The sequence below is a fragment of the Myodes glareolus genome, chromosome 3 (assembly GCF_982192425.1).
Source record: "Myodes glareolus chromosome 3, mMyoGla1.1, whole genome shotgun sequence".
Classification (NCBI taxonomy): Eukaryota; Metazoa; Chordata; class Mammalia; order Rodentia; family Cricetidae; genus Myodes; species Myodes glareolus.
This window is the reverse complement of record NC_142028.1, coordinates 52,250,731-52,276,334: the sequence shown is the minus strand read 5'-3', so window position 1 is coordinate 52,276,334 and position 25,604 is coordinate 52,250,731. Positions and strand designations below refer to the sequence as shown.

The 25,604-nt window shown below is 44.8% G+C and overlaps 1 protein-coding gene across 11 annotated transcripts in view; it reads right to left on the bottom strand.

Moving 5' to 3' along the window:
* Positions 1–25,604, bottom strand: part of Foxp1 (forkhead box P1) — a 608,309-nt gene that overhangs the window by 14,835 nt on the left and 567,870 nt on the right. For 8 of the 11 annotated variants that reach the window (XM_087904462.1, XM_087904466.1, XM_087904463.1 and 5 more), the window contains 5 exons: positions 14,114–14,197; positions 5,404–5,605; positions 5,217–5,296; positions 4,485–4,586; positions 1,391–1,512 (listed from right to left, as the gene is read on the bottom strand). In XM_087904462.1, coding sequence (XP_087760588.1) covers positions 1,391–1,512; positions 4,485–4,586; positions 5,217–5,296; positions 5,404–5,605; positions 14,114–14,197 — 590 coding nt within the window. Of the gene's footprint in view, positions 1–850; positions 1,021–1,390; positions 1,513–4,484; positions 4,587–5,216; positions 5,297–5,403; positions 5,606–14,113; positions 14,198–25,604 lie in introns of all 11 variants that reach the window. The other 3 variants (XM_087904468.1, XM_087904467.1, XM_087904472.1) reach the window with 2 other exon arrangements.

The following is a 25,604-nucleotide window of genomic DNA, read 5'->3' as shown; positions in this document are numbered from 1 at the left end:
CTTACTTGAACTTGATCCTGACCGCTAGAGGAATGGCATCATTATCCCTGCTCTGGAAAGCAGGGGTCTCAGCTGCTGCCTTTCCTGCATATCCCACTCTAATTTGGTGTTATGGCTGTTGACTAGGTAAAAGAAGTCAAGGTATTTTTTTTTTTTAATAGAAAAAGATCTCTGCCCCCAGTTAAAATAAAAACACTACAAAATTACACTGGACATACTGAGGGAAAGTGTGGCTTCCAGTAGGTAATGAGGTTCATTTATCAACAGACTTTGAAGGAAATGACATTATCAATCTTTTTCTCCCCGTGCTTAGGACAATTTGCTTTTCAGTTTTGGAGACAGGGTCTCTCGCTAAAGTTTAGGCTGCGCCGGAATGTGCAGTCTTCCTGCCTCGGCCTCCTGGGGGCTGTCAGTACAGGCATGCACCCCACGCCTAGCTTGCTAGGTATATTTTTCAGTTACTCATAATTACTATTACTTGGTATTCACATAGGGAAAAAATCATGAAAAAATCAGATATATATACTGTAACCATCATTTCCTTTCACTTGCAGGGATGGTGAGTAACACAGGAAATTACTAGCTTTGAGGGTCCCCGTGAGCTGCTGAATCAAGACACAGTCAATCACTGGCATTAGCAAAGACATTTTTTTTTTAAAGCATCGTTCTAGGCACTGGCGTTCCAAAGAGAAACGAGCAAGGTACATGTACAAATCACACCGTTTAGTCTCTGTTGCAGAAAGCTGTGGCACTGCTCTGGGGTGAAATGTCATACTACATGGGATGAGTCAACCATGCAAAGCCAAAGCAACAGCAGAAACAAAAGAACAAAGCAAGTAAAGGCTCTTACTGTGCGCCAAGCTCGTCAGAGTTTTCACCGGGGCAGTATTTGCGAGGACGGCCTCGTTGAATATGGCGGCCACGTATAAACTCTTCATCATCAACTGTCCAAAAGGACCCAAACTCATCCTCTACTCTGATAAAGCACTTATGCAGTGAGAGGTTGGTGCGAATGGCACCCTGGGATAGGAGCAGCAGCAAAGGAGATGGAGTGGCAACAAAAGGAGACGGGGTTGGGGGCAGAACAGACATCCAATACAGGGAACAGGAGAAAGAAAATAAAATGCAATAAGCATAAGCGAATGGCTCGTGAGGGTTAATATGCATCGCCGCCTAAAAGCTACTAGTATGTGATGTAACAGAGACCAGCAAGCAGGGGCAGGGGGACTGGTGGGTATACGAGACAGGAGGGATGAAATGCTCTTTCGTTTCCCTTAACTGAGACAACACGAAAACCAGTTCTTTGGTCTGACGCCGCCTAGCAGCCTCTACGGTACACTTGGTAGCACAATCCGAGCTGGGCTAAGAAGTTCAAACATGGCGGACGTACCCACTGATCTTTTGTGGCCTCCGTTTTTGGAACTCTACTTCATCCACTGTCCATACTGCCCCTTTAACGTTCTCTACTCGCACAAAACACTTGTGAAGACTAAGATTATGACGCACTGCATTCTGCAGCAAGTATAAAAGAGAGAACATTGACATTTTTTTTCTATAAGAAAAGACTCCAAAAAAAAACATAGCAGTACATTCAGCCCCCCCATCTGTAAGACCATCCCCCAGAGCTGTAGCCACCATCCCCTCCCCCCGTGGAGGACCCTCTTTGAGTGTCTTTTCTGAAAAAAACACCAAATTATGAATTAATGGTACTTTGGCATTGAAGCCTAATCTCTGGTACCATGTGACCAGAAGACACACTGGTAAATATGCATGCAAGCCCCAAGCAGGTCCCTCCACATAAATCTAAAATACTGTTAAAACAATGTCGAAACCAGGAGCTGTATACAGTATGAAAGCTGTTCTTTACAGCCCCATCTTTATGGGATTCATAAAAAGGTATTTATTTTTAAATCATGAAAGGCGAACACTTTTAAACCCACAGCAATATCTGCCTTAGAAACTGTGCATAGGCTTTACTAAGGGAAGTTCTAAATAAGGTTTTACCACCGAGAGTCCCAAGGTGTATAGCCAAGATGATTAGGGGGCAATCTCAGCACCAAGGGGCCAGTCTCTACCATCAAGCTAAGCCTTACCTTCCAGAATGTTTATGAACATGGGTAATCACTCAGAAGAACAATTTTAAGTAATTGAGCAAATGCCAAGAACATACCAGTAGGACTCTCAATGGCAAAACGACTATGTTCTTGCAGTTGGTTTCTATGTTTAGAAGTCATCGTTGGCCATTGCTAAATGGGATCCTTCACAGCTAACAAAAGGGATGTTCTTAATTCTAGTGTGAAGGGCTTTAAAAGTCTCCAGGAAAATCCACAACCCTGACTGGATAACCAAACTGGATATACTTCAGTCCTGCCTGGCTGACCCGATGATGCACTCGAGACTATGACAATGGATTCATCAGTTTTCTCACACAGAGTGAGTGGCTCGGTGCGGGCAGAGGAAGCTGACACATCTATTGGGCTTTGGGCACCTGATATAGAAGCCGCTGAGACAGGCTACACTCTTCTCCTACCACAATTTGCTCTCTTGGTGGCAAATCTTGAAACTCTGAAAGGCTTCTGAGATTTCTGGACCATGACAGTTGGGGACTAAGAGGATTCAGGTTACCTAAAAGTTATTCTTCTCTGTGATAACAGTACTGAGGGAACAACGGGACAAATTTTATTACGTATGTGATGACGTGTGCACCGGTGGGATCCCCAGAACGAGCACACAGGCGGCCTTTGAGTGCAGCCGGACAGAGAGTCGGGATACCATGATTATTCAAAGGGTATCCTTGATCGAAAACTTCTTGATGAGTTGCCTAAGAACAAAGCTCTGTGCATATAAATGCAACCTAGCTTTTAGGGAAATAATTTCTTCTTTCCATTTCATGGAGAATTATCTGCTCCAACAGCAAGGAGGAGACCGAAGTAAATAAAGCCAGTTCCCTTCCAAAACCAAGAGAGCACGTGGACACCCATGCGAGAGGTAGCCGGGGAACAAGGCAGCATCGACCACGGTTCAAAATTTTACCAAAGTATCAAAATGCACAAAAACTGAAAGACCCTAGAGGCCATTTTTGATAAAAGAATGACTGTATGATTTTGAGGGCTAGCTATTAAAGCAGAAAGAAACAAAAAATCAAGAGTTTTGTTTTTTGTTTGGAAGAAAAAGAAAAAATGAACGACACTATTTCATTTTGTCTTTCAGATCATCGTCCCAGTAAGGTCGCGGAGCAAAATTATCCACATTGATGAGTCAATGGGTACATCTCTAAGATGTTTGCATTAGCGTCACTTCTGCCTTTACTTTGCAAATCTGAAAACGGGACGTGGAAGTTGAAATTCATATTCACAGCGGCAATTATTTTTAAATGTGATCATTTGGTATTTATAAAAAAGCAATCTGAAGAAAATGCCTACTTCACGCTTCTACTTCTTAAATTTTTAAAAGATTTGTAGCTAAAGAGCCCTTGTATTTTATCTCCTGAGGCAGGCTGGGAAAGAGGCTCAGATCTACAACACAGTTTCCCGTCAGCCCCCATGTGGCTACTGAATTAATCCTGGGCCTATACTCATTTTCCTATAGAATGCGAGAAAACCAAAGCAGGGTTCCTCCGATTAAATTAAGGAAGTTGTTTCCTGTAATAGCAGCACCTGGTGAAATTACGGATAAGGACAAAGCCTAAATACTAGGTGGTACGAAAAAGATCTCCTTGGCAGAGTGCAAGAAATTAAAGGTAGGAAGCTGAAAAAAGCTGTGACGGCTATTTGTGTAAGCCAGCCTGGCCTTGTACTCGCAGCCTTCCTACTTCTCAAATGCTGGGATTACTGGCATGCACCACCATGCCTACCCAGGAAGGCTCAATGGAATAAGAGCCCGTGAAACCTAAAAGGGACTCCTAGTGCTTTAGGGGGGTTACCTAGCAGAGTTATGGAATCTGACCTGTTCTGTGGCAAATAGTGTCATATCACATAGTGGGGAAATCACCTTTCTTCCTCAGGGTAACCCTGAGCCCCTGAATGGGGAAACCATGCATTCTTCAGAAACCACCCTTCTTACTGTGAGTACATGGATTACACAGCTTCCTCTGCTGTGTGGTTGGTGAGCTAGGATCTAACCACTGAAGGATTGGTTCAGTTTGGTCGTGTCTCTAGGTTCCTAAGCGCACCCCTGTAAATGACTCTTAGTTACCCACTAATGAATGACATGTGGTTTGTGTAAGCAATAAGGCCAACCTCAGAGCTAAGGGTCACAATGTCATCTCTTTTCCCTACAGAGCATTCTCCAGCTGGTCTATCCTCACCTCTCTTGAAGGGGGTGGGGGCAGAGTGCCTCTTCCATTTGAACATTTCAACACAACAAAAACCCTTCTCGCAGACACATCCCCAGTGCAAAGAGAATATTCTCGTCACCCGGTAACTGAATTTTCTCCACTACAACCTCTGTTCTATAAAGGTCAAATGCAAGACTGCAAAACCTACCTTCCACGTGGCTGCATTGCGTCGGAAGTAAGCAAACATTCGTGTGAACCAGTTATAGATTTCATTTAGTGTTAGCTGCTTTTCTGGAGATTCGAGAATGGCCTGCAGAGCAAAAAGGATCCAGAGAAGGTAATTTATGATCCAGTTGGCAGAAGCATGTGACTGTTCATGAAAATGCAAAAACAAAACAAAGCAAGAAGGACCAACAAACTAGAAACTAGAATTTGGAGCAAACTCCTCAGACAGCTTTCACAAAATGATCGAAGACTAACGGTTGTATTTCAACAGTTCAATAGCAAAACTCGAAATAAAATTATCTAATTGTTTGGAGTTTTTATTTCTGTTTCCGTACAGAAATATTAATTTATTAGTCATTCATAAAGCAGAATCAAAGAGAAATGCAAAACATTTCACCAGCTGATTAAAGTTCAGTAATTATTTAGAGCTCAGATTAATTCTAGGGATCAGAGATTACTGTAGCTTTGTGATAATTGACTTGCCATCTTTAAACAGCCTCATTCTCACTGTTGTGTGAAATGAATTCCCTAATAATCACATCGTATTGTAATACTTAATCAAAAGCAATTATGTTATATATTGCAGTTTTAAAAAACCTTATAGAAAAGGTTTTAGCATGCTTGCATACTAAGTGGATTTAAATCTTCTTCATCAATATCATATACCCACGTTCACCTCTTGGATAGCATTTCATGAACAGTGTTATTTACTCACCTGCCTAATTAAAGATGCATATGTAAATGGTGGTCTAACTTCTGCGTTCTTATAAAATTCTTGGTTCTGCGCAATATCTGCTAAATATAAGAATCATTGTCCTATTAATGATCACTTTTTAACAAGAGGTTCATCGACATGAACGGCAGATTCCCCATGCGGCCCCGGGCAACGACAGAGCAGCTACCTGAAGAAATGGGCACGTTGTATTTGTCTGAGTACCGCCTGCGGATCGGTCCCACCGTGTGCATGCTGGTGGTGGTGATGACAGAGGGGCCTTGGGTGACGGGAGTTAGCGGGGCAGTTGGGGTCGTTGGAGTATGAGGTAAGCTCTGTGGAGAAGCCTCCGAGGCAGACTTGGAGAGGGTGACACTTGATACCAGATTCAGCTGTGAGGAGAACAATGCTGGTTAGAAGGACTTGAGAAAGGCCAAACCAAACCAAATCAAACAACAATGGAAACCCAAGCAACCAAGAAAACCTCTCTCGTCCCGTAGGAAAGATAGGCGGACACCTGGCAAGGGTTGCCTCGCGAAATTGGTATGTTGCCACGGGATTCACTTCTAATTAGAGGTGTTCTCCTTTGCATGCCAGCGAGGCTGAGGACTGAAGGAACACCAGCTGGCATACAGCGGTATCAACCTGGCCTGGGCTGGGCGACTCTCGGCAGTGTACCACCCAAACTCGAAAGCTGGGCTGCTGCCTGAGATTTCCCTCCACCCCCTTAAAACTGCAACAGATTTCCTAAGTGGCCACTTAGGGCTCTGAGTCACGAGAGACCTACAAGAAGTTAGGAGACTTGAGTCCATCACGAAACTGAATAGACCAGGGTGGGGAGGCGGGGGGTGGGGGGTGGGGGGGGTTAGCGCATGATGGGATGGTGGCTCCCACTCAACAGTGGCACTTACTCAGGAGGCCCACATCTATTCCTATGAAGTTGTAACATTTGGTTGCTTTGTAAAGTTTTAAACAGGCTAACTATGGAAGCGAACGTTATCCGAAGCATTGTAGAACAACGTGCATGAATATCTTCTTTCCTTCTATTCTACTACATATTTTCTTTCAGTTCCTACACTAATGGGAAGGATGTTTGGACAGGAACTCCCTTGACTGACAATGCAGAAGAACCTAGTGTTTCGTATCATGTTTATGCACGTATCAAATACTCAGAGAACCTCTCCCAAATTCAAGAAACTTCTACAGAGTACATGTTTACTTGGCCATAGTTTATCACACCCCATTTCAAAGCAGTCACCATAATGTCTGTTTTGTCATTGTCAGATTCAACATTAAGCACAAGTATTATTTATGGAGGGTGTTAAGAGTGAGTCCTTTGCTCCAGTGTGTTGGAAAGATTCAGTCTTAATTCACCCATTAGGAATGAAAGAGGCCACAAAACGTGTGTGAATCAAAGATTCACACACTAGACATCAAAGAGACCCTGTGCACTAAGTTACAAGGGAAGGGAAAGGAAAGATCGGATGTCATAAAAGGAACATTAACAGAAAAACCCAAATTTAGTGCACTGAGCTAAACAGAGGACTGGGAGGTTTCGGCTCAGCTTTCCTATGTTCAGTGTGAAATACTGACTCAGCACACCACAAGCCCCTAGTGCCCCAGCACAGCAAGCTGGGGAGATGGCATACCTTTTCTGACCTTCAGCAAGCAGGGGTAATGCTGGAAAGCTAACCAGGACTCACATTTGCTAAGCAAGTTCAGAGCAGAGGCCAGGGACAGGGCAGAGCAAGATGCCAATGGAGAAGAGCAAAGGCCGACCTCTTCCTCCCCTCAGGCCTCAGATCCCAAATACCTAACTTGGGTCATTCAGCTGCCGTAAAGCCCAAGCATGAGGAGGTTTCAGAAAGCCACAGGTATCATTTACAAAGATACACGCTCTAAAGCGCCTTTCCCGAGAGGCTTCTCCTCATTCGCATGGCTCTACAAATCACTCCCGGTTTATGGAGAGCGAAAGAGAAGCTTGTCCATACCCTTACCCAGACTCAAAGTCAAACCACATCCTTGTAGGGCACTACAGCTCTGTACCCTCTACTTATGCCCAGTGCATGTCTAACCTCAACACGACAGCCATTCCGACTTCTCGGTGATGCTTCCTTTTGGAAGAACTTCCATGAGCAGCCTTTATCCCTGCTTACAAACGACAATAAATATTACCAAGAACTCCTAAAGGCCCGGAAGCAGGACTAAACCACAGAGCCGCCGTCCTTGAAGTGCTTAATGCTGAAAGAGGACACAGAAAACCAGACAGCAACTCTGGGGCCTCACCCTATTTCTTGACTTCTCCTTTCAACCTAAAAACATTATCCCATGCACCCCGGCTTTCTCAAAAGACCATGAAGATAAACGCGAGAGTCCACTTGCTCTTTTCCAGTTTATGAGGAAGGTCGGCAAAACCTATGGAATCATTCAGCAGGTGCAAGGCCGTCTTTCTGAATGGCCAGATCTGGGATGAACCGATGAACTCACACTGAGAGACATGCCGTCTGATGGGCACGCATTTGACTCTCGCAGCTTGTATAAGGGGCTTAATACTTGGACCAGTTCTGCTAGAGACAGCAACGGTGAGAAGACAGATCCCTCCGGGTTTGCCCAGTCCAGGAAGAGGGTGATGCAAGCTGAATTTTCAGGATGCTTTCAAATGTAGGTAGGAACTGGAAGTAAACACTGAGCCCCGAAGAGAGGGGTTTACCAGGCTTGACAAATGACACCGTGATTCACACCCACCGCTGGGCTGTCTCTAATAAGCCACAGAGGAAGCAGCCAATCTCAGCTAATTACCAGATAAAAATGTATTGTAAGGACTCTAATTAGAAGATGCGGATGGAGGTGATCTAATGATTAAATGGTGCATTCGACTGACCCCACCATCCGTGTGCAGTGGTGCACAATGTCGCTGGAATATTTTGTAGAAACAGTAATTTTATCTCAGGGAGGGGCGACAGTAATATTTGTAATGATGGCTATGAGGTAAACTAATTAAACGACAGTTCCTAGAGGAAAAGGGTGTCTGGGAGCAGCTGTGGCCATTCCAAACCCAAGTGCCAAGTCTCAATGGAAGGGCTTCAGTCAAGTGGAAAATTTCTGCCTGACCTCTGCCCTTGCTATTAATTTGCAGAAAAACTAATGACACATATACATATTCCCACAAAATTGTTCTAATTGCTAATTTGCCAAAGGAGCCTGGATTCTAAATTAAACATGACTGTGGCCTGTGAGGGAAGAACAAAAAGCTGGGAACGCCACACAGAGGAAGCTCCGCGATGCAAGACCATCAGAAGAGCGGCCCGGCCAGTTAATGAGACCCAACCCTGGCAGCTGCTGTGCAAGTTTCTCAACTTTGAAACTTCTGTCTAGTGATCACATGTGTATCTCGAAGAGAAGCCATCTTTCTGAGGAAAGGGGACAGGGTACCAGGAAGGACTCAAATCACTGTGTTCACATAATGCCTGCTCTTACAATGAAGGACTCTACCAAAAATGTTGAAAACAGAATAACAATGAGCTACCTCACCTCAGGCTTAGAAGAACAAATTGGAGCATGGGGCGGGGGGTGGGGGAAAAAGCTTGCCCAAGGATGTAGACCTGAGGTCACCTCCCCAGCACCCACAGGTATGACCTGTGGAAGACAGAGACCTGGGAAGACAGAGACAGGAACTCCAGCGCTTGTTGAGAAGACAGCCGAGCTGAATCAGTATTCTGAACAAGTTGGAGAAATGAGTGAGAAAGACTGCATCTTCATTGTGAATTATTTAATCTTTAGACCATCACCAGGGAGGAAGGAAAGCCTCGGTGTTCCACGTTTCTAAGTGTATGGAAGGGTTTAAGGGAGATTTTTGATTTTTTTTTTTTCCAGGGCCTGGAGCAGGAAGGGACTGGACTGGGAGGGCTTCTTTCCCCGATGGAAAGCCCATTTTTCTCATTGTGTTCCTTTTCTATTTAAGAAGAGGTTGCTATGTTTAGAAAAGCTAGTAACGCAGATATTTTTCTCCATGGCAAGTTGCCACCGCAGGGATGATTTCAGCAAAGATAATCTCTTTCAAACTCTGGCCAGCAGCTCAATTCTTATGTCACTTAAAGTTGCTGCAGGCTCTTAGCTTTTAAATAAAAATACAAACAACTGTGCTCTCAAGCCCCGTCTTTTACCTCAGCTTGGTTACTGAAGGACTTTCCTGGAAGTTTCTACCGTTGAAAATTTCACAATTATCAGCTAGCTGATATTGTACTTTTGTCCCTTCTAAAAACAAAAATCAATCTTTAGTTTTTCCACAGCACACTCCCCTCCAGTGTAAGGGGGATGAGTCACTCGCATCTTACAAAATAAAAAATAAGCAAACCGCTGACGCAAACCCCAGACAGAAGCAGACTTGTTAGGGAATATTCCCACAAGAACCCGGTTTTTTGTTTTTGTTTGTGCTCTTGCTTCTCATGAAAACAGACTCTGAGAACAAAAGAAAAACCTGAAACCAAAACACCACAAGACCAGCAGTGCACAGAGGGGACTTCGGGCTCACCCAACTGGTTTCTCTACTGGTGGCTGGATGGGCCCGAGAACCTCAAGTCCTGCCCTCACCTGCCATGTTCTGAGACTGGAGGCTGCCTTTGTAGGCATGAATCACTAAGTTCAGATTCCATGGACAGAGGGCAGGGCAGTGGGTGGCAGGGGGGAGACCTCTGGGGAGGACTCTGCGCTCTGATGGGAGCCTGGCTTATTCTAGAGACTCAGAGGGTGGCACTCCTGGCAGGGACAGGAACAACAAACCTGAGCTGAGGTGACAAGGGGGACTTAACAAAAAGCAGTCTATAAAACAGCTTTTGTGTGCTGTGTTTGAGAGTCCCTCTTTATGACAGGCCAGCATTGCTGCTCCAAGGCCCACACCTGGTCACCTAGCCCTTGAAGTTCACAGGCCCTTTTTTTCAAGGGGATGGAGGGACCACTCTGTTTCCATAGGAGCTAAAAACTATTTCAAAACAGTCCTAATTGCTATAGTTAGAGTCAAAGAAAAAGTGCAAAAAGGAAAGCCTCAAGCTGCACTTCATTCCAAAAGCGTCTTACAAATTTTTCATAAAGTAGGCTCCCCTACCTGTGCTGTGAGTACTTGCCCGCCAAATCTCAAAGAATGCGGTTTCTCCAGGTCGGGGGAGTAGTTCTCACGAGAGCAGGGATCCCCAAAGCGAAGATGCTCCCTCTCCCCATTATGAAGGGAGGTTTACATTGCGCACTCCCAACACCAGCGTAGCAAAATGGCTTTGTAAGAAGTCACTGACAACTTAATAAAGTTCTAACACAGACATGTTTCCTTTTGTTGTCCTTCTGTGTCGAGTTACATCTCAGCCAATTCTGCATGGAGTTAAGTATAGACCCGACATTGTGCTGCTCACTCTGGGAATGGAACTGGGTTTGGAACAAAGGAACAGCAGACTATTTTCTCCTTCTTTGCTGTTGCTTCTCTTTCCGTGGGAAACAGAAGAACTTTTAAGTCTTAAACTACAACCAATTTGGCTATTGTAAACATATGTCAACAACAGCCCTTTCTCTCTTGGTACCTAACTGCTAGAACTTGCTAGATTCTGGCTAGGCTGAAGGAGAGTGGAATTCTAAGGTTGCTGATTCCTACCTTTCCTCCATTCGGACCCCCATGGTTCATGTTCCTCACCCAGCTGCCATCCTCAGACACACAGATCTGTGGATTCATTGCTGACCAGGGGCAAGAGCCGGGAAGCTGACCTTTCTCCTTCTATTCAGCTTTTAGGTTTCAAAACGACACATCATTTTCTCAGGTCACTTTTCCGAGTCGCATACACCATTCTCTATGCAGCAAATGATCTATGTGTGTATGTGTATACATATGTGTGGATATATTAATGCAACAATTTGGTAGCTTGTTCGCAAAACTCCAAACACCTCTGTGGCAAGTACAGACCTTTCCTGTCTGTCCATATTCAGTATGTGACTGTAGCCAAGTAATTAACCCTTGATGAATGGTTAATTCTAAATTAACTTCTAAATTCAAGAATTCTAATTCTGAGAAAAGAGATGTGATGACCATTGGAAGACATGCTACCCAGGGGGTCAGCAGGGCATAAGACCAGGGATATATTGTTCCCGTAGGCCATACACTTACAGTCCTTTTGGGTGGCCCTCGGAGCCTTGTCTATACCCTTGGGCGCCATCCTAGGAATGTGCATGCCCTGTCACTATCCAAACCTAAAGATGCACCCCATGCTGAGATCCAGAAAATGCATCTCTGAGTTGATGCAAGAACCCCCTGAAAATGCATTGGCAGCTCTGGAATGGGAGAAACTGGGGACATGGTAGACCACTGGATACAAGAGACACTTACCACCCAACTGGCATTTAGCGAAGGGCAACATTTACAGCTACGCATTCTATCCCTTGGTGACTAAGACTTTTAAAATAAACCAAGTTCCTTTTAAACAGAAATGGAAAAAGAAACAACTTCATAAACTCACTGGCAAGGCTGTAACGTGGAAGTCCCCATCTATGGTGAGATATGAAACTCGGTGACTTCTTATTTCAAACCACAGATTCGAGAATGATATTCATTCAAATGCTCACCAGCCATTCTATTATTTAGGGTGGAATAAATTAATTACAGGCCACAGGGAATAGTGTGAACATTAGGATCAGTCACCAGATAGCTCCAAGTCCCTAAAGTTGAAAGCATCAAGGGGTCTGAAATATGCATGGGCCTTTTTTTCTTTCTTTCTTTTCTTTTGGCAAGGAAGTGAAAATTTATGCAAAACACTACACGTCTATCTTTTATAATTAATTTTCCAATGCCTCACCTATACATATTTTAATAATTCCTGATTTATAAGATGGTATCTATAATAAAATTTTCTATTTTCCAATAAATGAAAAGGAGGCAGGTTCACTCCGACAACAGAGTGTCACACAATATCTACGTGTCAGGCACCAATTTTTACTTCTTACATGTAAGTTAAAGGATAAGGAATTTATAATGCTGCCTGTGAGGGGAACCACTTTTCATACACAAATGTGATTTTTCTTCCAAAGGGTAATACAACAGTACATTTACATAAACTAATCCAAACAATCTATGTATTTGACAATGGCAAACCTCACACAGACGGGCTATTGTTGGTTTACATCTTGGAGTTCTTTATACTGGCTTGTAGCACCGCTCTAGCTGTCAAAGGTTTGACTTGGACGCTAAATAAATGGTTATAGAAGTGCTGTGCAGCGATATTGGACTTCTTTGCAAAAGAAAACCTGCTGTGTATGAATTCAAAAGCTATTAATTTTTCAGTCAAAAATATTCGTGCCTATTTCTTTTAATAAAGAAATACTGTGCTGAGCGACTAAGAGATAATGTTGACTAGTGGTGGAGAATTTTCAATAGAGCAGTTAAAAATAAATTTAGTAGGAGGTCCCCTTCAAAGTTATAATTTTCTAGAATGTAAAACATTTTTTTTTCAATACTAATCAAGACAAACCTTCCTTCCCTGCTCATTCCCTCACCCCCAGCTGCTTCTCTCTTGTTTATTGGCTGCTTAGCACAGGTTCACAGGGACACAGAGCATCAAGGGTCCTCTTGTGCCCATGCTCATAGCTAGTCCCAGGCCCCATTACCCGCTGAGGACCCCAAGGGACTCTGTAGTCCCATGTCTTTATGTGGATTCCTCCTCTGGCTTGACTCGAAACGGCGTATTCCCAGAGTGCTACATTCAATCATGGCTCTCTCATGGCTGCTTGTACTCCATGGAGGAAGATGGAGACAACCTCCTTTCCTCCTTGTTACTAGGTGTGAAGACTCGGAGTCTTCAATCAGGGGGAAGCACTTCACTAAAGCCACTGAGGACTTCCAGAGAGATCCCCTTCGCCGCTGGTCATGACATCATGTCAGGGCAGTACTAATTTGCTCAACTGGGTTATGGGTTCTTCCCAGTGCCCATCGAAAAGAAGAGACAGGTGGGGACAACTCCAAATGGTTTGGCTCTTTCCCCAGCCTTTCTCCTTTTGGTAGCTTACCCATTCTTTCCTGCAGCCATTTACTGTGAGATACATGGAAGCTAAGACTCTTTCTCAGTAAAAATGGATGCATGGAGTGTTTAATGATTTTATGTCCTGTATCTCAGTAATGTGTTCTGCTTCAGACATTAATTCTGTCTGCCAACTGCATCTTGGCAGGCTACCATATTCACTGGGTTAATAGTCTGACTCCGTTTTATTTCTATCACCATACATCATACATATAGGGGTGGATGTTTGCTTTATTTATAGAAAAAAAATCAGTCAAAACAGATAAACCAATACTCTGCCATTATGCTGCATCATTGCATGTTGATTAAAATTGCTGCTACTAACTATAGATTGTCAACGCTCAATTAATTTTCACACAGGGACTCCCAGCAAAATCAAATAAAGTCAGCGTACCTTTAAATTTTACAAATCTTAAAAATCAGGAACCAAGGCATGGCCTCCATTTTGAATAATCAACTAAAGCTATGAGGAGACTTCCAGAAATTGTGAGTGATACCAGTGCTGATGAGATCAGTTCACGGTGAAGAGCGAGGTTCAAGGCAGGACGTGTGTTCTAGGTATCATGGGCCTACTAGATCTCAACTCAGAGGCCCAGTACGAGGAAATAAGACAAGCAAAGGAGACTTTTAAAAATCTAAGATGAATTGGATGCCTGTCCCATCCTAGGTCCCTCCCTAATGCCTAGCATCCTGTCTGCCTTCTCTTTGAAAGGCCAGAAAGAATCAGGCGAAGGAGGCCTTTGACATTCACCCCTCCCCACCTCTGGAGCTAGTCTCTCAGGCTTGAGGTCAGAGGCAGAGAAGGAATACCACTAGCTTGTGGTGCCATTTCCCCTGGTGGGGACCAGTACTTACGGGCTGAGGGGCAGCTTTGGGTTCTGTAGACTTCACATGCAGGTGGGTCATCATGGCTTGCAGGCGCTCTTTGTCTTTTGCAAGCTAATGGGAAGAAAAGGTTTCGTTATGTCTTTGAATACAGACGTATGGCTCTTTTGAATACCCCAAACGACGCATATCCCAGCTAACCACAGCGCATGATAGAATCATTTTTATTGCTTCATCATTTGAAATCTATAGGACCCCTGCCAAAATCTAAGTAACCGGAGGTGTTGATGTGAGATTTCCCAACACAAGGTGTATTAGACTTTAACTGGGACATTGTAGACCTGCTGGCACCAAGGAGTCCCAGGGAACATGGACAGCTCAAAGGCAAGCGTGAATCATGCCCATTAGCCAAGCTGATTCATGAGGAGGCCACGGGAAGACGAGCAGCTAGCTCACACTCATAAACTCATCTGCTGTGGTTGTGGACAAACTCACGGACACCTGAATACACTTGTGGAAAGTTAGCCGAGTCTGTCTTACCAGGACTGGCAGGTGACACCAGAGGGGAGGAACGGGATACCAGGGCTGACGGGTTCCCATGTTTAGTTGCACAATTAGTTTCCTGTGTTCAGGTGTTCAATATCTGAGTCCCCACTAGATTTTTTTTTTCTTAATAACCTCAATCTCTTCATTCCACGAAAAGTTATCTTCTGAAGTCACAGATGTTTCTAACTGGATGGACAGAGTGGAAAATCACTATTCATTACATGCTAGAACCACTATGCTGGCTTTGGGCCATTTTGATATAGTGATAATGTTGCTAGATCACAAGGAAGTGGGCACAGGGACATCTCATGATGACTTTTCGGTAAGTAGTATGTAGTATGTTCTCCAAAATAAAATGAAGTAGAGGAAAGAGATGCAGCATGAAGGGACAATGTTGACAGAGGAAGGAGGGCGATATTTTGCACACGTGTGTGTATCTTCAAAAGCTTCACAGATAGCTTGCCCAAAACAATGCCTTAGAGGCAGGTGGAAATCTATTCCTTTAATACCTCTGAGTTGACTTTAAATCTTTAGGAAGCAGTTTTTTTTTTAAGTCTAAAATTATGCCAAAATTAAACCCACTTCACATTTTTAACCAAGTTATTTCTAGTGGTGGGGAGACAGGAGGTAGGGGCTCAGGAGTCAGGGGAAGACAGAGAAAGGGGCCGGGTGCAATGGCAGAGGAAAACATGCGCCTGTCTCTTCCCCACCGGCTGGCTCAGTCAACAGCCATATCACATTTGAGTTTTTATTTCTTTTTATTCCCTTGTGGTTCAGGGAGGAATAAATTAGGAAGAAGTAGGGGGGAAAAGCCTTACAGTGTTAGCGTTTATCTTTCAACAAACAGGAAATGAAAATGACACCATATTAGGGTCTACTTTATGTTACTCACCCTCTGTTCTTTGGTGCATTATTGAACTGCCAAACTAAGATTCTCGAAACACATAATGCCAAAGGAATTTGGGTTTTCAGAGTGGCTCAGACAAAACAATTAAAATGTTGGGAATAGCATTTTTCTACGGTTATTTGCTTTTTTTTTCTTTTTTGTGTTAAGTGCCCTAAGGGCTTTCTGTTGTAGGATCTCTCCCCCCACCCCTTTTGGTTTTGTTTTTTATACTAAAACTACTCTGAGATGCCTTTTAATTTTTTAAGTTTGTTTTGAAAACTATCATGGGGCAGAAAGGAATTTAGCCACACACGTCACTCTTTCTAAAACCATGAAGTAAGCAGACTGCCCATGCTCCACAACACAAATGACGGGGTGAGAGGTGGTGTTTACTGAAGAGTCTGCTCAATATTAATTGTGACTTAATTGAGGGGTCAACATCTCCGATGTAGCAATTACAAGGGATAAGTAAGGTAAAAGGAAAAAACAAAAAGCTAAAGCCCCAGCACCAGGCGAGATTCTCTACTCACCCACGGGGCCTGACCTTCCAACAGACAAGAGCAAGGACACTGTGTGCACAGGACCACACCCACACCCTGAAGCTTACTACCACTGGGGACTGTTCCATAAACTCCGCAGCGCAATCAACTATTCCAGCATCACTTCATTACACAATGTGAGAGCACAGACATCTTCCGGTAGGGCATATATTCCCTTTTCTCCCGGAATTCAACGAAAAGCCAAGAGAAGGGGGTCGAGAAACTGTTCAAAACCAACCAGCAATCTGGCTGGTAATATATATGTGTGTGTGTGTGTGTGTGTGTGTGTGTGTATTTACATATATATATATATATATATATATATATATATATATATATATATATTGTGATGCCAAGAGCTTTGTTTTCACAGGCAGGACAATGGGTTTCACTGGAGGGTGCTCCTGAGCAGGGCTCATTGGAATTAGCTAGTCCGTGGACTAATGCTCTTGAAAGAAGGCAGAAGGGAAGTAGATAATAGACATGCTATCCTACTGTGCTGTGTTCAAATTCTGGCCTCTTGAGCACATTCTATCATCCTTCCGAGCGCTTCATTCTTGGTTCTAAATATGGACTGCTCCTCTCTGACTTGTAGGGTCGTTCTGAACATGAGTTCTGTACAGAGCAAGCTCAGTGCAGCGACTAATGAATGCTTCATGGAGGTTAAAAATACCTGCTGCAATTTTTTTTTTTTTAGGAGAAATTAAATCAGTCTAGTCTACACTGGCTGGGTATATCTTTGGAATCAGGATCCACATAATGGGGTGTAATGAAGTCAGCTGTGAATCTAGGTGTGGAGAGAAATAAGTCCCTTGTTTTACAGACTAGAGCAAGACAGAAAACACAGGGAAGGTGGTGTCTAACTCTGATAGATTTCTCTCTGGGCCTGGCTGTATCCTGCCTTCAGCCCCGGGCAACTAATTTTTCTCCATTGGATGATATAGGTCACCCCACTTCTAATCTCCATGCCTCAAACTGGGCTTTAGACAAGGCGTGGAAGCTCAGATCCTGTGCACTGCTCCAACACCGCTGATAAGGCGCAAAGACAAAACTCAGGGAGATTCAGCACGGACTTCTGTCAGCAAGAAGGGAGTGGAGTTTGGGGTTCTCTCACCATCTTCCTTCTGCTGCGGTCAGGAGGACTGTTGTCCTGCCACGGCCACCCAGTCATTTCCACTGAAATGAGTGTCAACTCGTGAAAGTGCTGCTGTTCTTAAGGGCAGATGAGGAGAAGGCGGGAGTCACCCGTCCCGCTGGGACAGAAATAAAGATCACCATGGCTCGGGGTCCCCTTGACTTATATACTGCAATTGGGGAAACTGAGGCACACAGGATGAACACCTATAAGGCCATAGCACCAAGACAGGACAGAAGTAAGGCTAGAATCCTGCTTTAGAATGCTCAGTTAGCTTCACCCAAAGGGACGGATCTTCACACTCTGCTGGGACCTTCCATGAATGACAAAAATCTTCCCTCTACCGCTCCTCGGCCTGACTTACGTCACCACAGACAACGGAGTGGCATGGACAGAGGCAGCAAGCAACCCAGCTGAGGAACAGGAGGGACTGAGACCCCAAGGAGACCACCACTAAACTCCGAGCCTGCTAAGCCACTTCTCAAGAGAGGAAACAGGAAGTCTGCGCTTTTGTAAGGACCACAAGAGTACAAACAGAAGCAATGGAGTCTGGGTGACCCTGTTCTTCCATGGACCTCAACAGTGACAATCTGACTTTCGGAGCACGCTTTTTACGCACCGATGACCCAACAGACAAACCTGACTTTGACAGAATGTACCCAGTTACACTGCTCCCTCAACTGCACATGACCAAAGCAAAAAGGAATGAGGGGGTCAGAAATCAAACCCACACACCCTAAATAGGAGTCTCTGGAAGCAAGGGACACAACTCAACCTCTCCTACCAACCTGGTCAGCTGCCAAGCAGAAACCCTGTACCCAGCCCACAGCTGTCCGCATGGCTTCTGAATTCAGCCCCGGGACAAACGGAGGAAGATCTCCTAGCCATCAGCCGCCATGTCCGCCATGTCTGGCTAGTGGGTGAGCCACAGCTCATTTCACCCCAACTCAAGAATTCCCCGACTTGTACTGTGTTCCCTTGTCATCTCAACACTCCTCACATGTTGCTATTAAAGACTCTCTTGACATTTAAAGCAGACACATACTAATAGTCAGTCATAGTCTCAGAATCCTAATGCTTGCAGACTTAGGCGGGATTTTAAATGATGAAAAAAAAAAAATCAGTGTCTTGGTTTTTCAAAGAAGAACATGGAAGTGAGAAACCCAGACGCCCCCTCTCCCTTTCCCTGGCTCCAGCCTCAAAACCTCAGCCACAGGAGGTCAAAGTAATGCTGGGCCTTTGGTGTCCCTGACACTCTCTGAGCTTGCTCAGGAGAGGCAAGAGGTTCTCCGAGGCTGCTGCTATGCATGAGTTGTCCACAGGAGTACGGCCACAGATGCGGTTAGCAAGGGCCAAAGGGGGACACATTACAGTTAATATATTTGCTGAAGTCTAGAGAGCTGGTGTGATTACAAATAGCCCCGCTAATGGTGGGGTAATCACATGCAAAGCCCATACTGTAATTAATTTGTGTCAGGATTAATGTCTCCCCCTGCTACTGAAACCTGTGCACTTCTCTCTCTGCTGACACTTCTGGACAGCTTACAGTTTCCAGTGTGGAAAAGTTACCCCACTTCCCACTGGTTCCAGAGTCCCTGGGCAGTGTGCCTGGGGAGGGCACTCTAGGAGACGGGCAAGAAATACAGCGGTGGTCAGGCTGGGGTGGGGCTCTTCCTACCGTTCCCTGCTAGCCTGAGACGGGGTAACTTGATTTTCTAAGCTAGCAGTTCCCAAGCTGTGAGCCACAACCCCGTTGGCGGTGGGGGGGGGGGGGCGGGGGCGAAGGACCCTTTCACAGGTGTTGCCTAAGACCATGGTGCATAACAGATACATATTACAATTCATAACAGTAGCAAAATTACAGTCATGTAGTAGCAATTAGAATAATTTTACGGTGGGGGCGACCACTACGTGAGGAACTGTATCAGAGGGTCTCGGCATCAGGAAGGCTGAGAACCACTGCTATAGGCCATTCAGTGTCCTGATCTGGTGGGCGGGAAATGAACATGGTATCTGTGACTCTTAGATGTCAATGATGACTAAAATCCCTACAGACAGAACAGTCCCTTCAAAGGACCATGGAGAAGTCTTACTATAAGCAGGTCCAGTAGATACACCCCACAGACTGACATCCAATCCTTCCATAAAAATAGACGAGAATCAGGGCAAGTGGACAACAGTTCTTAGTGGAGAGAGTTGATAAACCCTGGGTGCAAAGCCTCAGGGACAGGCTTTATATGAGAAAGCCAACAGCTATCCAAGAGACGCTCTAGACCTGTGAGCTATGTGCAAGCAGGACACAGACCAATCGATCATCCCTCCGACAGCAGTGGAATGATCAGCTTATCCTATCTTGGCCAGGACTGACCCAGCTCTTCAACTGCAAATCCTAAATTCTGGGAATTTCCTCAAACCTGGGTTGGGAGTGGGGGGGCGGGGGCAGGCTGGGATGGCCGACCACTCTGATTGGTGTTGAGCAGCTAGATTAGTTTTGAAAAATAACTGTATTTTTATGATTTCCATCTCCTCTGTACAATCTGAGTACAGTCGCAAGTGGCTGCCTTAACCTGGAACCTTGTTAGCAGTCTCTGCCACTGTGCCCGGCACAGGAAACTCGAATGCTTGCTAGGGTATTGGAGGCATGCTAGACTTCCTTCCCTACTGCTATACTGCATGGACCCCTTGTTCACTTCCACCCAGCGCTTCAGTACAGTTAGTAGATGGGAAGCAGTGACGGTGTGCATGGAATCTAACTACTGACACTCTCTGGCCCAGTCTTTCAAACAGGGGCCGACTGACTCCGCTCAGCTGCCTCCTTTTCCTCCTGCCTGCTCTCTCTCTCTCTCTCTCTCTCTCTCTCTCTCTGTGTGTGTGTGTGTGTGTGTGTGTGTTGCAACTGAACCAAGGGCTCAATGCATTTGAATCTAACACTCCACCAACTGAGTTAGACTCCCAGCCCTCGCCTGCTTTCACTATCAGGATTTGAGGGGCTGGAGGAAATCTTTCCGAGAACACATCCCTGTGGTACACAATAAAAACACATCATCAAAAGACATAATCTACTGAAGAGGATGAAAAGTGGATAATGTGGTGATGTCTTATGACAAAAATAGCCTGCACACTCAAGAAAATGGCACCCATGCCATGCCTGTCTTCCTGAGAGGTCAATACTGTTGGTTGTCTTTTGTGCCTGTAATTTTAAGCAATTACCTCTCCCAACGTGGAGCTGTGTCCTCTGCACTGTACATTATTTTGTGAGCGATCCCATCCGCAGCTTAAAAGCTGAACAAACTGATATGCATGTCAGCAGCTGGGTTCGCCCAGTTGAAGTAATAAGTCCACACTCAGACCACACCTGAGAGTCAGCGGGTGCCGAGCCTCCCCAGAGGTGTCCTGTGTTTCTTGATTCTCCTGGCTGTGCCACGTGGGGCAAGCTATCCTGACTCTTAACACATTACTAGTTCCTGCACCTGGGTCCCTAGGTCCTGGCAGGGGCAGGGTAGACTGAAGGCCATTTATTTCATGATGTATGGAAGACCATAACTTTTACCCCTGCAATTCCATCTTATCTTTTTATATATAATTTACAAAAAAAAAATCATCCAAAGAGGAGAACATGTAACCGATGGAATAATGAAAATGCACCTCTGGCCTAAAAAAAAAAAAAAAAAAAAAAGTCCTATCTATGTCTGCTCATGTGACCTCCCAGGGTTCATAGCGCTTGGCTTCACTGGTAAGACATTCTAAGTGGCTGTTGAGTAGTGAAACAAGGAGAGAGATGATCAAACCTCAGAACATCCACTCCAAGATCTTTGCGACTTCCTCTCCATGACACCAATTCAAGGAATCCCTCACTACATACTCTAAGATACGCACTTCCCTTGTTTTGTAATCGATAGGTTGGCAAAAATGTGGGCTTTGTGCAGTCCGTTATATTTTACCTACACAGAGACAGGCAAGCTCTCATGTACAGTGCTGGGAAGAGAGTTCAAAGGTTTTCCCATTGACTGGAGTGGAGACAGTAGTACTAAGAAGGGCAACATCTCCAGGCATTGCTTCTCATGACTAACCACTGGTTCACTGCTTCAGGGAGCTGTGAGTGATGGAGCAGAGGCACCGAGACCTTTTGTTCTGGGTCCACTATAGATCAAGGGTACCGCACAGGTACACAGAACAGCATCCAAGTGGCCTTCCTAGTCGTCTCGTAGTCTTTCTTATCCTCTAATTGAGATATAAGGAACCACCACAAATGCACATGCTCAGAGCCAGTGTGGGTCCATGTGAAACGGGGGCAAAGGAGTGGCCTCTACCCCTCCCAACACGAAGCCAGCAAGTCAGATGGCAGGCTATGGGAGATGTGTGAGTCTAACGCACCATCGTGGGGGGCGGGGGCAGGAATTATTCAAATCTTAACTGTTTGAACACAACCTTGCTGCTGTGCGATAAATATTTCCTACGTTTACACTTTGATAACTAGCAGTTTTATAATAAACTTCGGGAAGCTGAGACCATCAAGAATCCCCTGAACTGGGAAAGAAATGCCTTAATTGAAAAGAAGTAATTCCGTGAACTAGCGCTGTGCTGTCCATTTCTGGAGCAGGGGCTACCCATGCTGTGCTTGAGAGCGGGAGATGGTGGTGTGCATGGGGACTAGCAACGGAGAGGCTGTCCAAGTCTTACACTGCAGGTCCCTGCCCGGCCCCACTACCTCTGGCTCTATGGGCATCACCATTTGGAGTTAAGTAAATTAAAGTGAACATTCCCAAGTTTGAGTGCCTCAAGAGGTTGAGGCTATCAGACTGCAGTGATTTCCGGGCCCGCTTGGACTACAGAGTGAGCACTTGTCCCTTGGAGCAAAACGGAACATAATAATAATATTAAAAAAGCAGCACATTTACAACATCGGTATATGCAATGACAAAAACAAACAAAAACATGAAAATGCTGAACTTGAAAGAAACGGGAAGACACTAGGAATGTAACTTTAATCACACTGATCAGTGTCCCCAAGGCTCCCAAAGTTGCTAGGCTTGCTATGCACACTCTTTCATCTAGCACTCAGAGGAGTTCTGAATTCTCAGGGCAAGAGTTTGAACATGAAAACTCAGCCTGGGGATGCAGCCTGGCGGCAGAACAACTTGACTGGCATCTGTAGAGCCCTGGGATCAACCCTCAGTGCCACAGAAACAAGACAGACAAGGAACTGTTCACATCTTTCAACTGGCTGTCTGGAGGAATGGCTAACGGGAAACATCCGGTTTTAGCTGCTCCCTTCCTAGCACCAGAACCCTTTTTCAGGTGAAGCTCTGCTATGAAGAACTTGTGTCAACTGGCTAGCCAATGGCAATCCCACTGGCTATCTATGAGTTGGTTTTGGTTGTTGTTTGTTTTTATTGGAGACAAAGAGTATTACTATGCAGCCCTGGCGGGCCTGGAGCTCCCTATGTAGACCAGGCTGGCTTTGAATTCCTGAAGATTCAGCCACCTCTGCCTTCTGAGTGCTCCACCATGCCCAGCTCACCGGTGGTTTTGCAGGATGTATTTATTTTCTTTATAGTTTATGTATAAGTGTACGTGGTATATAAGTTTATGTGGACCATGTGTGCAGGGACCTGGAGAGGCTAGAAGAGTGTGTCCGATCCCCTGCAACTGGAGTTGTGGACAGTTATGAGCCATCACGTGGATACTGGGAATCCTGGTCCTTTGCAAGAGCCATTAAGAGCTCTTAACTGCTGAGTCATTGTCTAGCCTTCCGCTTATCATCTATTTTAGAGTCCAATTTTCCTCGTAGAATATAAGAAACAGGAGGGCAGTATTACCCACTTCTAACCACTATCACCCTTCATAGAGCCTCCAGAACAGTCCCGTCCTTGCTCTGTAAGGAGATGAATAAATGAGCCAGTATCCCGGAGGCAAAGGTGGGCAAGCACTTGCTTAACAAAGCTGCTGGAATGGGGAGCTGACTGATGTTGGACTGGAGGTTTTACACGCTATGGCTACGGAGGCATATGGAGGGGAAGGCAGAACTCTAGACACCCGGGGGAACTAATAACATAATGAAATTTCTCATCTCTCTGACCAGGGGTTGTTCAGCAAACTTCTGTAACAGCCATGTAATAAATGTTTTCAGCTTTGTAGGCCATAGGGGCTCTGGTGCAGTTCTGCGGAGTATAATCACACAGAATCACTAAGTGGACTGTGGTCTATCTGTGTCTCTCTGTATAACGTAACGTACAAACAACAACACGTGAGTTTCATGCAACTTCCACCTCTCATGAAACATCTCTCTCTCTTCCCTTTGTCAGACTACGCGGTCATGCCTGGTATCTACAGTTTCCTAACCCCTAACGAGCGCTACACATCAGTTATTTCAGTTCTTAAGCTGAGAAGAAATGGGACCCGCAGAACCACCACACCTCTTCCCCCTGACAGCGGCTCTCAATCAGAACACTATGGCACCCCAGGTAGCCAGACAACTTGGCTGACTTCCAGCCAGCTCATCTTTGCGTCCTATCATCCCCCGGAAACCCTGCCTTCGGTGGGATCAAGGCTGAAGGCTGAGTTCTCAGAGCATGTGAAACCTGCAAACCGTCCGGTATCCCTGTTATGCACTTACAGTCCTCGGCCACACTCACCAAAAATCATCAGAGGAGCCGCCAGGAGATAAGAGCCTGGCCAACCAATGGCTTGCTCTATCCACTATCCTGACCTTCTCTGTGGTCTCAGACTGTGAAATAACAGCAGCCCATGATCAATCATGCGGACAGACAGGAAGACGTACCTGGGTAAACTGTGACCACTCCAACAACTTATTTATGCCCATCATAGGAATTGAATCTCATAGCAAATTAATCAATCTAGAGATATACATCATTTTGAAAATACCACCAACCATAGTTATATAGACATGAAGCCAGTAAGAGTTAAAAGTTTCTGTTTGGTGGGATCTACTTTTGCCAGGTCTGACTTTTAAATAAATGCAGGGGGTGGGTTAAGCATATTATCCACTTTTCTCTGTCTATGCTCAAGTTAACTGCACCTCCGAAGACTGGTTTTATGGCATGCTCTAAGCATGTACAAACACCGTACTATTTCCAGTAAGTTTAGATTTGATGTCTGTATGGGAAATATTAACGAGCCAAGAAAATAACTTGTGTAGAAAAAGTACTCTACCAAAATTGTACTTTGTTATATAAGATGATAACTAATTTTTTAGAAAAAAAAAAACCAATCTTTCTATCCTGAAAAGTCACAACAAAAAGTTGAAGTGTGTTTGGGCTGATTTTTCTCTGCAACTATTTGACGCTGTAAATGACTTAACTCAGTAAAACTCCAAATGTAATTATCTTCTGTACTGAGCCTGGGGCTCTCCATATATCTCGGCATTGCTGCCTTGCATACAAAACAGGCTTTTCCATGGCTGGGACCAATATAATGGACAACATTGTTTTAATTCCCCCTCATCGGCTAACCTCTTGCCTACACTGAACCAGCCAGAGGAAGAAGCGTCCGTGACTCATCAGCCACTCGAAAGCATTCTGGAACTCAGTTGCATAAATGGGGTTTGTAGGGTCAGGCTTTTGCAACTGTACATTTTAATAATCTCCATTTCTGACCCAATTTTTACTTTCAGAAACTAATTTTCGATTAATTACACCAAGAAGGAGATTACTGTTAAAATATGGAGGTACATCCACAAGTTCTATCCATACGTCGAACCCTCATTAAAAGTATGTGCCTGGCACCCTCAAAGGGGATTCTTCAGCAAAACTGCATGCATTAACTCTTTAGTCATAAAACACATTCAACATAGCTCAGAACATTTCCAAGTAGCATACTGCAGATACAGTAAACATGAACATACCTTCTATGCATTATAAATCAATATATATATGTGAGTATATACTTGAAATACACAGTGAACTCAATTACTCTCAGTGAAAAGAGAGAGAGAAAGGGGACCAGTGGCAAACAGGGACAGAATTCTTATATCACTTCTGCTGTGGTGTAGGAACACACAGGTCTTTGTGTGTGCACTCACCCATCTTGATCACACACACTCATCTTCTGTCCACTCACACTCGTGTTCTCTCATTCTCACGCCCTCATCAGTATCATTAGCAACGTCTGGGATGGACAGCAACAATTGATTACCAGAAAGTGTGAAGGACAAGAGATGACAGAGAAAAGCAAGAGAGAGGAGGCGACAGAGAGACAAAAGGAGATGAACAGATTGAGAGAGAGGAAGGAAGGGAGGGTGGAAGGAAGAGAAGGAAGAGAAGGAAGGAGGAAGGAAAGGAGGGAGGGAAGAAAGGCTCAGGGGTGGGCAAGTGATCCTTGGCAGCACACACAATGCTGCTTAGGATCTAGAAAGATTTGAACACCAGCCCCAAAGAGTGCACTGAGGCTGAGCTT